The following is a 12,913-nucleotide window of genomic DNA, read 5'->3' as shown; positions in this document are numbered from 1 at the left end:
TTGTTTCAACATCCTATCTTATTTTTTTTTTGGTTCATATAGTTTTGTAGGATGAAAAATTGTGTTTGTCAACATGGGACTGATGTTGAGGATTTTCTTAAGTACACCCACACCATTTCACACATTTGTACCAGATAATGAGGTCTAGTTCCCCTACACAATTACTTGGAAACTACATGAATTAGTTATATAATTTTTTCTTCCATTAATTGGACAACTGGGAACAAAATGTGCTTTTTTTTTTTTTGCTGTTCACACTCTTCAGCTTTTAGCATTTAATTAGGACATTGCACAATATGTTGCATAATAATTTGCCAGATAGAACTAATTCAGAAACATACGTTCAGCAATTGAATATCAACAGAAATTAACAAAAATGTGTAATAAATATTGATCCAAAGTACTTTAAATAAACTTGCTATGTGTTGTTTACAGGACACAAAGGAAGAAAACTAATCCTCATAACTACAGATGGATACTTTCAAAATAAATCTGGATTAAATTGTGTGGACATTTTTGGACACGTGTTTTCTGAACATGCTCTGTAGTGGGAGTTAAATGTTCTTGTGTGCCTCCTTGTGGAGCACGTCAGCATTGGAGGAGGCACCAGAGGGCTGGGTCAGAGGGAGTTGGCAAACAGGAAAGAGAAGCGCACTATAAGAAGAGAGCGAAACCCGAGGAGCGTCAAAACATTTAGACCACAGCCAGAGAGGAGGAGAGGAGAGAGGGAGACAGAGGGAAGGAGACATACGTGGGAAACGGCAAGATTGAAGACTTACATCGCGGTGATTTCTTTCTTAAAAGAACTGAAAAGGCTTTTACTTGTCATAATCCAGCGTCAGCACACTGGGTGGAAAGGTGAAAGTGAGGTCTGACGACGCACTCCTCTGGCGCACGGCGCGCCTCGGTGTCCGCGCACACACATCCTGGATGAGTGCAGAGTCCGCTTCAGCACCTGAGGGGAGGACAGCTCCGCTCTGTGCGCTCCTCTGGACCTCCTGTCCAAAAACTCCGATAGGCTACAGCTTTTAATGTCAACACTTCCAGTCTGACTCTCTGCTTCACAAGTCTGGAAGAAGTCTTAAGATACGCTGACGGAGAGATCCGCGACTGACTGTGTGCTCAATATGTACCAGGGGCATTTACAGGTAAGAAGCCAGCCTCTTTTGTTTTTTCCTTTTCCATGAGAACGAATGAAGTGATGTAAACAGGGAGCACTTCTACATGCAGCCTAGTTCATACCAAGGGCATTTTTACACAAGGGACGTGAAGTAATCACGGTTAGTCCGAGGCAAGTAGAGATTTCAGCAGATCAACTAACACTACGCTGACAACAGAGACATGTCATTTTGAGGGAGGTTTGCTCGGAAAACACAGCGGACAAATGTCCAAAGAACTCCAAATGCACGTACTCTACTTAGTCAGCTACAGTCTACATGATTCTCTTATATTACAAAACACAAAGAGAGACAGAGACAGAGACAGAGAGAGAGAGAGAGAGAGAGAGAGAGAGAAACTAGACTAAGGCATCTACCGGTAATTGTCAAATGTAAACAGGAGGTACGCCTATACTGGTTTAAGCAGGGCAGCCTTGACACTGGGGACGAGTCATTAGTTTTTTTTAACGTGCATGCTTATGCTCACGTGACGTCATGCAATCTGACGTAAATTTCCATATAGCAAACTGCAGTGGCTACTGAGAGACTAAAACTAAACTCAGACACCAAATGTTGGGGACAAGAAATCACAAAACGTTTTAAACATGACAGGAAAGCTGGAAACATAAAGTAAATAAACAGAGTTTTCCCAACACTGCACGTTTAAAGTACAATAATCCCACGTTGTCATTTGGACACAATTAGCTCATAATGGAAAACAGTCCTTCCTCAGTGGTTAATTATAGCCTCTTTATAATGTTAGATGGGTGAATTGTTGGTTGACAGAGAAACTTCAGCTCCCAGACAGTTGATAGTGCAGTCTAATAAAAAAAAAAAACACTCCTGAGTCAGTACTCGGGAGCATTAAAGACCAACAGTTAATATTTCATGACATATTACTCAGGCAGCAGTATTCATTGAAAATGCATGGAAAGGCGGTCACCAGCTCTTTTCTGGATTACCCCAGTTGTGTTGTTTAAAGGTCAATGAGAAGCCTGCGATACGGAGTCATGGTAAAAGACGTCATCTAAGAATAAATACGTTTAGCATTTTAATCACGGTTTTCCATGTTCCATCTCATAATGTTTCAATTACATCACACTTTATATGTTCTTCATCACATGCATCCAAGTCATTACACTGTGCCATGTTTAGATCATAATTGAAACAAGATACGGCTCCCTCTCAATTCTTTATGGGGCTAATTTAACAGCAAATGTCCAGTAAATGCAAAGCAGATGCTCTGTCAATAACGGATCTTTTGCCACTACACTCGCTTGCATAATGTGTGCATTTATCTTGTTGCTTACGACACTTTCTTCTTATAGTCAAGTCTGCATGTGGATATGAAATTAGAGCTACTTGAAATTTGTGAGTAATGAGCCAAAACTTTGTCAGATAGAGTAGAAATTACATATTGTTTGTGTAAGGAATGAGTGGTGTTATGTTATGTCAACAGCTATGGACAAGTATACCAAATTTGAATATTTCCAAACAACATGGAACTCTCTATTTTAAAATAATTGCTCACAAACACATTATTTGTATTTCACGTTTTAAATCTCATTGTGAGGTTTGTGCAAAAGTTATAGATTTAGATGAGGGTGCATTTCTTTTTTATATTTCACTGTGTGGATGTGACCTCTGAATGCAGTCTCCGGGTATAAATCATTGGGAGTTGTGAGTTTCCATTGCTTGGAATTTTAAACAAAGCTCATACTGTACACACTTCTTGATGTAAAAGAGATGCAGCTTCACTCAGTCAATCATAACCAGTGCTATCAGATTTCCTTCCACAAAGTAGATAGACTTGTACTTTTTTATAACATTACATTGTCAGGCTGCAAGATTTGTCAGCTTACAGTGTAGCTCAGGAAGCGGTTGGCTGTGGGAACAAGATAAGGATGTCCTAACCAGTTTGTCATGGTATCTTCCATTTGTTGACCCTCTGGTTTCTCACTGACGGGTGCACCAATGTGTGGGTTAATGTGGCGGTGTAATCCATTGAGCGTAAGATATTTCCATAAATACTCTTTTTGCATAATTGCTGCAGATTCGCACACAATAATACAATATTGGGTGGATCAAAAATCTTGGTATTAGTTTTTAACGAACACCAAATGTTGTCCTCATGCGAGATTGGGCTTCTCTATGGGTAATATCACAGCTTGGTGTTACCAGTGCTGCTTGGCAGAAATATAATGCTGGACTTGTGTCTTCAGAAGTATTATAAGCTTGTGTGGATAAAAGTTATTATCAGCATCTTTTAGTAGTTACCAATTTGTGTTGTGCTTAAAAGAAAGTGCATCCATTTTTTGTGAGAAGGGGATCACCTTACTGTATCAAGTGTTGGAAATGACACTGATTGACGCAGATAAAGAAAAGCAATTCAGAGGTGTAGATGTCAGCCTCATTGATCTTCCTGTGAAGGTGCAACTTAAAATGTTGCGAGTTGAGCTGATTCAGCATGGCATCTTTATCAAACCAAAATGCTTTGATGTACTACATATAAGAAATAACTTGAGATTGTTTCCATCCATACTCCGTCAGATGGCACTTTTCCATTTGTGACATTACAGATTGCAGAGTAATTGTTGTAGTGGTTTCCCTGCTTCGGTATTCATGTGTACAGTGAATCTAATTATGGGAGCACTTGTACTGTGTGCATAAAAGACATCCTGGATTAATGGAAGTGATGCTTCAAGGCCTTTGGATATTTGTTCTGTTAAGCATAACATGATTACTTAATTTGATTACTGTATACCAAGTTCCCCGGGGAAGAACTTGGATGAATGCTGTCGTTGATCAGAAGTAGCCGCATCTCAGTCAATACACACCATATTTTCATTAAGCTCCTGATTTGTTGAATCAGTTTGGTTTATTGTGTGAAAGACTATTTGTTAAGAGGTTGCCCTCCAGAACTCTGCAAAAGTAAATAGGCTACTGATACAATATTAAATTGTTGAGAAAAGAGTCCAGAATCCAGATTTATGTTCTGTTATAGTGGAATGTATATTTTTTTTGCAACAGAAAGCATCCCTTTGGGATTTTGCTTTCTCCTCATTGTACACCAAAGCCCTGTTAGAGTCTTTAACCAACTTGACATCCTGGAAAGTCTTGATACTGACACATTAAAATGCAGTTAATTATCATAATCAGATGTGATTTCATGGAATGCAACATAACATGTCTTACTGATTTAAAATATTCAAATTAATGCTAGAAAGAAAAATTAGTTTGCTTAAATGGAAGAAAACGTTTTGAAGAGATGCAGAATAATCAACCAACAGAGCACATCAATTAACCAGTTGACAGACAGGTACCACAAAACCAGCAGGAGTCTATGCAAGCATGTACCTTACACCATAATACAAGCACTCATTAATCCTAGCTGCACAGTTGACCAGGCGATCATTTGTGACCTCTGATTTAAGTCTGCCAAAGCTCCACTGTTCACTGCACAGCTGTGGTGGTCAGCTACACGCGTGACATAGGGGTCTTTTCCCACAGAGACCGTTTCAAAGTCTCCTTGATTTAATGAACCATGGTCATGATTAAGAGTGATTTAATAGGCCTGACTATTTCAGGAGCAGGGTAATGAGTTAAATCAGGTGGTATCCGGCTAGAACAAAAGCTCCACATACAGTGCTGCTCTCCTTGTTAGAGATGTGCAGTGGGGAAGGAAACTAAATTTCTACAAGATTTTAGAAGTCCAAAGATGATCAGTCGCTGTAGTTTGGAGCATACAGTAGATCCAGGGAAATAATGAGAAATGAGTACCACTAAAATGTTAAAGCACAAATTTGACACTACTCAGAGTAAGGAGATTTTCAGGCAGGGTTTGCAGCTGAAGTTCACCTTTGACCAGATGACGACCCAATTGGATTCTGTTATTGGCAAAAGGCAGCAGTTATGTTGTCGGCAATTTTACTGCAAAGAAGACCAATGGAAATGTTAATTTGTGCATCTCTGAATTAAGTTATGCAAATAAAAAAAGACTTTCGGTAAAACTCTCAAGCATGGCAAAAAAAGACAGGGAATACCAGGCAAGAAAAGGACTGTTTGTGATCATTTACATTCAGATCTGTAGCAGACTCATTGGCTGCGCTGGAAGGTTAGGTGGTGATCTACATTTTGCAGAATTTGGTCTGAAACAAGCATTGGAGTTAGTCTTGCTCCCTCCGTCTTTTTACAGACATTCTAGAAAAAGTCCGGTGTTCACACGTGATATTATTTGAAGGGGCTTTATATACTGTATGTCTCTTTCTGCTCACAAATATGTTAAAAGCTGAATAAATCAGATAAACAACCTAAAGGATTCCCATTGTGCCGTTGTGCTGACAAAGGTGGATGGCATCCAGTCCTGAGTCACTGGTGACAGCGGGGGGCATGATGGGAATCCCTCCCTGGTTGGGTAGTTAGGCTCTATAGAGGCCCTGAGCCGCTTATGGAGCTCATAAAGCAGACTAGAGGGGGACTAAGAGGGATTCAAGCATACATCAGCAGCAGTTGCCCTATAAGCTGATTGAGTGTTTGTTATTCTTGCTTACAAGAATTTGGTCATTTTGCCATTCACTGCCATCTGCGTTCTCCTAACACCCATCCTATAAAATCATTAAAAATGAAAAAATGAATGTTGGGGACAGATGTGGGTGTGAATGATGAAACTGGATAGGACAAGTGGGGATGAAGGGAGTGGAAGGAGGAGAAAAAGGCAAATATTATTGTCATGGTACTCAAACAAAGTCAGTCATTTTATTTATGTTTATTTAATTTATGCTTTATTCAAGTCCCTTATCTGTCCTCAGCCATTATTTCACGTCACAAATTCCTGCTGTCTTAATGAGATGAATACCTCACCCAGGACTTCCTGTGTCTTTGCCATACATTGAGCTACAGTTCATTACTGTCAAAGTTTGACAGTAGGAGTGTGTGTCTGTGTGCAGGTATGTGTGTGAAACTTCATGTTAATCTCTCTTCCCTGCTTGAGAATCCATGACTAAAATCCTGGTTTAAGTTTTAAAATCCAGAGCTGTGACAAGATTGAAATGATGAGATTGGCTTCCTGAGTATTAATGTCCTGTCATTGTGTCCCTCACAAAGCAGGGTAATGTAAACTTTTCAGTGACTGTTAGAAAATGTAACTATTTAAGTTGCTAACAGCGACTGACTAATTACTTTCATAAACCCAAAATGAAGCATTTATCCATTAAAGTGAACTGAAAACAAAATGTTGTTTAACTAAAGTTAAACAATAAGTTATTGTTTCTCTAATCTATGAATAAAAGTGTGCTCTGTTATTTCCCTCATTATTCAGTATATCAATATATCCTAAAATATAAATGCTTATTAGTCATCTTGCAATAGTTATTGGCGGATTGCTGATGCTCTGCTAAAGGTTACCACAATCTAATAAGGAAGGGAGACCTTTTTACATTTTGCGTAGTTATTGCAACTCTATCCTGTTGTTAATTTTTATGGTTTAGATTTTCTCTTACTGCCATTTATCATTAAGACACACTGCATCAGCAATTATACATACACACATACACGTGTGTGTGTGTGTATATATATATATATATATATATATATATATATATATATATATATATACACACATATATATATATACATACATATATACATACACACACACACACACACACACATACATATATACACACACACATACATATATAGACACATACATATATAGTATATGTACATACACGTCTATACAGTATACACACATATACGCATATATATGTATGTATATATGTATACAAATATATTATATATATAGATACACATACATACATAAAAACACTTCATTAAATTACGTTGGTTCTGGGTTTACCCTGTTTGGTATGGAAGGAAGTGATTTAAACCAATATTTAAATAAACACATTACATTTAAATAAAAGCCCCTTTAACACAGAGATTCCGCGATACTGACCTGAAGAATATCCGCTATTACGGCAGCTTTGTGTTTTTTTACACTGAACCAAACAATGCGGGCATAATGCTTCCCCAGTGTGTGATTTTAGATAGCATGCTGGCATTCCGGGAGCTAAAGAGGCGTGACAAGTGACACAACAACGTTGGGGGAAAGTCATGGGACCGACTTGGCCTGAACTATAGACACACAGACACACACACAAATGTCAACAGAGTGTATTAGGCTTTCTCAAACACAATGCCTGTATCTGGGAAGGGATATAATCAATGTATAACACCCAAATTCGCAGCTGTACAGCTCTACATCATTCTCTCTGCTGAGAGATTTCCTCTGGGTGTCTTTGTGCTCCAAGTCAGTTAACACAGCAGCCCCACATGGAGAGTCCCCTGAGCTACTATACAAAGCCATATTTTTCCTCCCACAAAAGTAGGACAGCCCCAGCATCTTTGCTACTGGGAGCAGAGGGCTGTGCGGAAGAATGGGTAGCCCATCCATCTCTCTTGCCCAACCCATTCATAATAGTCATTCTCCAACTGGGAATTAATTTGCTCCAGAAACCAGGCGTCTCAGAGCTGCAGTGGAGAGAGCATGTGTTTGGTCCTCTGGGGTGATATGAGCTATCATGGATGAGAGCTGTTGATAAACAAACATGCACTTCGCCGTGGCAGATGTGAGCAGATGTACACCGAGATATTTAAAAGGGACTTCCCATTGATGAATTAGTGCATACCCTCCTTTGTTAAGGTACTAAACTCACAGATTGTACACTATGTTTGTGTCTCTATATCAGATAGTGGTGCAAATTGAACTAAAAAAGATTTTTTGGCTGTTTCTTCTTGAACTTTACTTTTATTATTATTCATTTATATTCTTATAGCAATGATACATTATTATTAGCAACTTATCTGTCTATTTTTTTGTTTATTGTTTAAGCATTAAGTCTATAAAATGTCAGTAAATAGTGAAAAAAGACCATCACATATTGCCAGAACCTAAGTGAAATCTTTAAATATCGTGTTTAATCTAATCAACAGTGCAAACTCAACGAGATTTACAAAGCTATTAAACAAAGAAAAGTAGCAACTCTATGGCCTTTTTTACCCCACTATCAGCATGACTCCAGGAATGGCAATGTTGGTCTTTTGGTTGGTCTACCACTGAAATATCACAACTATTAGATGGATTGCCAAGATTTTGTACAGACATCCACGGCCCCCAGAGCATTAATCATATTGACTTTGAAAACCCTAGCAAAGAGGAAATATCAGGGGATCATTACAGTCTCCCATTGACAGACAGCATTGTGTCTATTGCGGTACATTTATAAGTTCAGGTTCATCTCCTACCAAATGTTTTAGGCTGCAATGTTCTTGCAATGCACCCAAAAAAAAAAAAAAAAAAAAAAAACTCATTTTGCCACTGCTGACAGCTGTTTTACATCCCCACCACCCTTTAACTTTCTCGTTCTCTTGTTTGTTGTATTTGGTTGAACAACATAAAAAGTCAAAAAGAGAAAATGTGGAGCTTAACGAGAATAGGTTCAAGGACAGGGAATACATCACACATATGCAGTACATGAAACAAGCGCCCATTTCACCCCCCTAGCACATGCGCAGTCAGCGCGTTTGTAGTGCGGACAGGCAGATGAGGACTTGATCAGAGGATTTACTGTAAGTCATTTCCTGCTGCCTGATCGCTTTTAATGCCGTTTAAACAGATACTCATGTATGCTATGTATGGCTCTCTCTTTCTGCTTTGTAGGATACAGCAGATATTGTTAACTGAATAGTGAGAACAGATCTACACATTGTGTGAGGATATATCCAAAAGCAACATGGGGAACAAATGAAACACTGCTCTTGTCTTCATCATGGCTCATTCTCATCACAGTTTCTGCTGGGAGAATCAGTTTTTGCACCTGGAGCAAGACATACTCCTCTTTTGATTTGCCGACTCCCGACATCCTGCCTCTGGGTTTGAACCTAGCAACTCTCACCCTCAGCCTTACACAAGAGCTCTTCATCTCTCTCACGTCTGTGATCTTATCACATAATTGCAGGACGCTCTGCAAAAAAACGAAGTCTGCATATTATTACACCAATTAGTGTGTACCCACAAATACCAATCACCTCCCTCTCATGCTGTAATTTGGCTTAAATTACTTTCAATAGCTTTTTGCTATAATGATACTGTAGCTGAAAAATGTGGCAATTTAAAATTTGCAAAGACAGAGAATTTGTGAATGTGGAATTTGTTTAGCGTTTAAAGGCCGATGGATTTACAGCACTTGCTCCTCTAAGTGAAGAAGTAAAGGAGGCAAAAGGGAAGGTCAAGTTATTCCACTTTCCTTGAGTTGTTCACTTACTGTATCTCAAATCCAGTGTAGTGTAACATGACATTAAATTATTGTGCTTAGTTTGTCTGTTGGAAGCGGGTGAGAGGGAATTGTCATGCATTTCTATAAATACCTATGAGACATGCAGTTAATGACTTCTCTGGCAGCAGTTGAGTGCTGGGCTGCAGAGCGGAGCACAGAAGAGCTGGGAGTACAGATGGGACGTATGCAGAGTTCAAGGATACACCAGCTGAGAGGTCTAAAGGCAGGAAGGTTTTATTAGCAGACCGACTCCTCGCCTGGAGCAGTCTCACATGCCTCAATCTGACTGCATGTGCATCTCAGCTCATGTGTGTTCATATATTATGTGTTTGGGATTTCAAGATGCACAAAATATACCTGCCTGCTACTGTGTGCATGTGGGCAGCTGTATGCCCATGAGCATGGGGCATGTTCACACAAGTGTAGGTAACAAGGCAAGTCATGGATGTGTGATTCATTTTTCCTTCACATGCCAAGGGAGAAGTCAAAAACCCTGCTAACCCTAAAGTCATATCCTGTCAAGATTTGCGGTTCCCAGCTACGTCCTGCTGTGCCTTGTAATAACCACAGCGCCCTGTTATGCCACGAACTACTAGAAAGAACTAATACAAACTACTATTTTTTGGGACTGTTATTGCCACTCTTCATTTTAACCCCAACCGGTCGTCAGACACCGCATGCCAAGAGCCTGGGTCTGTCCGGGGTTTCTGCCTAAAAGGGAGTTTTTCCTCGCCACTGTCGCAATGTTGTTTGCTCTGGAGAAAAAAACTACTAGAACTGTTGGGTCCTTGTCGATTCTGGAGTGTGGTCTAGACCTACTCTATCTGTAAAGGGTCTTGAGCTAACTCTTGTTATGAATTGATACTATAATTAAAATTTAATTAAATTTAATTGAAATTAAAGTACAATGAAATACCTGCCAGCAGAAATACAAAGCGAACCAACAGCTAAATGGCTATACACTATCTATTTAGGATGTCTCATCGAGATCACGATTTCTTTAATTTTCTGATCTGCTGCTACATTATGAACCACGCAGACCTCTAAGGTTGTTTGGGACATGTCTGATTTCCGTCCCAAAAGTCGAAATTAAACAGGGGGAAGCACCGTTTACTTTTTATGCTCCACACATCTGGAACAAACTGAATAAAACTGCAGGTCCGCCGCAACTCTTTTCTTTTATATCATGGCTGAAGACTTCTCTTTTCGATGCCGCCTTTCTTTAAATAGTCTTTTTACTTCTACCGCACTAACTTTCCTTCTCGTATTTTATCTGTTTTTATATTTTATAAAAATATAAAAAGTTACTGAAGTTATATTGTAATATGTAAGCATATAATGAGAATTAAAAAGTCAGTCCTGTGAGAACAGCAAGGATTATGGGTGGATTACATGTACGGTATATAACAACGGCATACATAGTCCCTCAATAGCGGCTTAAAATCTTGTATTATCTGTTTTTATATATACACTTTTTTTTTAACTGCTCTTTGATGTTTTACATAAAGCACTCTGAATTGCCCTGTTGCTGAAATGTGTTATACAAATAAAGCTGCCTTGCTTGAAAGACTTGAAAACAAATAACATGAAACATGACAATATATATTTTGTAACATAGTGACAATAAGGCTTATTATCTTATCTTAAACTACTTACAATTCAAAAATGTTTAATAGTCAGCTTTTTCTGGGCAAATTCGTTATTACAATTTGAAAGATTCTAAGCAAAACATGCAAATAGCTGCTGGACTCTGAGGGCGAGAGTTTCATGTGGAGAGTGAGCAAGCGATATGAAGACGGGGAGAAAGGAGGAGGAACAGTGGAACAGCATTTTCAGTGGAAACAACTACCTTGAAGTAGATAAACAAGTATTTCAATATGATATGACATTTTAGTTATTTGGGAACAAATACGTTGACGATGCCAAAGACAGCAAGACAAAATACTCCCCTCTTTATGTCCTTGTTTTACTTATTTATTTCTACAACCCTCATCACTTGTGACAAGATGAACGTTGTTCTATTGTATCTTCCAAATCATTGCTCTTTCTCAGCGTAATCCCTCACTGACAGAGGCAATGAGAGTATAGGTGTTTCTGTGTTTGCATCCAAGGTCTGTGTATCAGTTTGGGGATTGCTGACCTATCTCTACAGTGCTGTGGAGTAAGGTCTGGCTACACCATATATACATTCTGTGGTAAGAGTAAAAAAAAACCTCTGGGTTGTTTGCATTCCAATTGTCTTGGCCGGCGCAAAGCTTCAGACGCAGCAACGGTGGCTCAGCAAAATGGTCTTGGAAAGGAACTTGTTTTGGTGGAACAAGTTCAAGTTAAAATTCCAAATTCAATATTAAATGAAGTAATGGTTCACAAAATACAGTAACATGAGCTATATAAATTAGATATACATGGTTAAACATAATTTGCTCTTACCAGAGTATTGCCAGTGTATTTGCACTTCTACTGATCCAGACTAAAGTAATGTAGAGTCCAGTCTGTTGCTATTTTGGGGTGTTCCAGCTGTATGTGGTATGTTTGTGTCGGATCATCCCACACAGAGAATTGATTAGATTGATTATGTTGAACATTCTCCCTTGCCTCTTTCTCCTATTTCAAATAGGGTGACTCATTTAGAGATGCCATATGTAGTAAATAATGTCAAACCTGGGCACCCCAGTTTCTCAGGCTGTCATTACAATTGACAGTCCCTCAAGGATTTGACAGGCCCACGTGCCAGACTTTGTATCAGTATGTGACCCTGAGAGCCAATGACCAAGTGGGAGTGAGAACGGGTTGATGTCACACGTACGTCGCCAAATTCATTTCCTTGTTTTTGATATGAAGACGAGATGCTTGTGACTCAAATATCTGTGGATCTGTCAATTCAGACTGTGCATAACATTTCTGACCGTCCTGCCAACCTGTATACATTTTAACATCAATTTACGCTGTAACAATTTTTCACTCTGAAGCCGTTGAAAGCGGCTGCTGTTTCAATCCTGTCAGCTCTCTGCAGCGAGCGGGGCTACTCAGTCCCCCCCCACGACTGGCGCGCACGCACGCGGTGGATGTAGGAAAAACCGGAGTTGAGACGTACAGGATGGCCTAAATTGAGGACAGCTACGCTTGTTATTGTAAATGCAATGATAAGTTAAATTCCAATAAGTACTTAATTAAACCGTATGTGTGTCCCAGGTCAGGTTAGGAAATTAAAAATGTAAAGAGCAAAAAGCTACTAACAGACAAAATTTGAATAATTCAATAAATTATTTTTTTTGTCTTGAATCCACCCGCAATTTTCATTTGCAGCATCCTCAGCCTTATTGGTAAGGTTACTAGGAAAACCCTAGAGTAATTGCATTCTCCTCAAAACAGGTTTTGTTTTATTTTTAAATAACTGTACAAAAAAACAAACATATTTTT

At 39.0% G+C, this 12,913-nt stretch overlaps 1 protein-coding gene across 3 annotated transcripts in view; it reads left to right on the top strand.

Moving 5' to 3' along the window:
* Positions 1–623: 623 nt before the first annotated feature.
* pex5la (peroxisomal biogenesis factor 5-like a) overlaps positions 624–12,913 on the top strand; it is an 86,462-nt gene continuing 74,172 nt past the window's right edge. For all 3 annotated transcript variants that reach the window (XM_034881923.1, XM_034881922.1, XM_034881921.1), the window contains exon 1: positions 624–1,148. In XM_034881923.1, coding sequence (XP_034737814.1) covers positions 1,128–1,148 — 21 coding nt within the window. In that variant the 5' untranslated portion in view covers positions 624–1,127. The remainder of the gene's footprint in view (positions 1,149–12,913) is intronic.

The sequence above is a fragment of the Etheostoma cragini genome, chromosome 9 (genome assembly GCF_013103735.1).
Source record: "Etheostoma cragini isolate CJK2018 chromosome 9, CSU_Ecrag_1.0, whole genome shotgun sequence".
NCBI classification, from domain to species: Eukaryota; Metazoa; Chordata; class Actinopteri; order Perciformes; family Percidae; genus Etheostoma; species Etheostoma cragini.
This window is presented reverse-complemented; position numbering and strand designations above follow the sequence as displayed.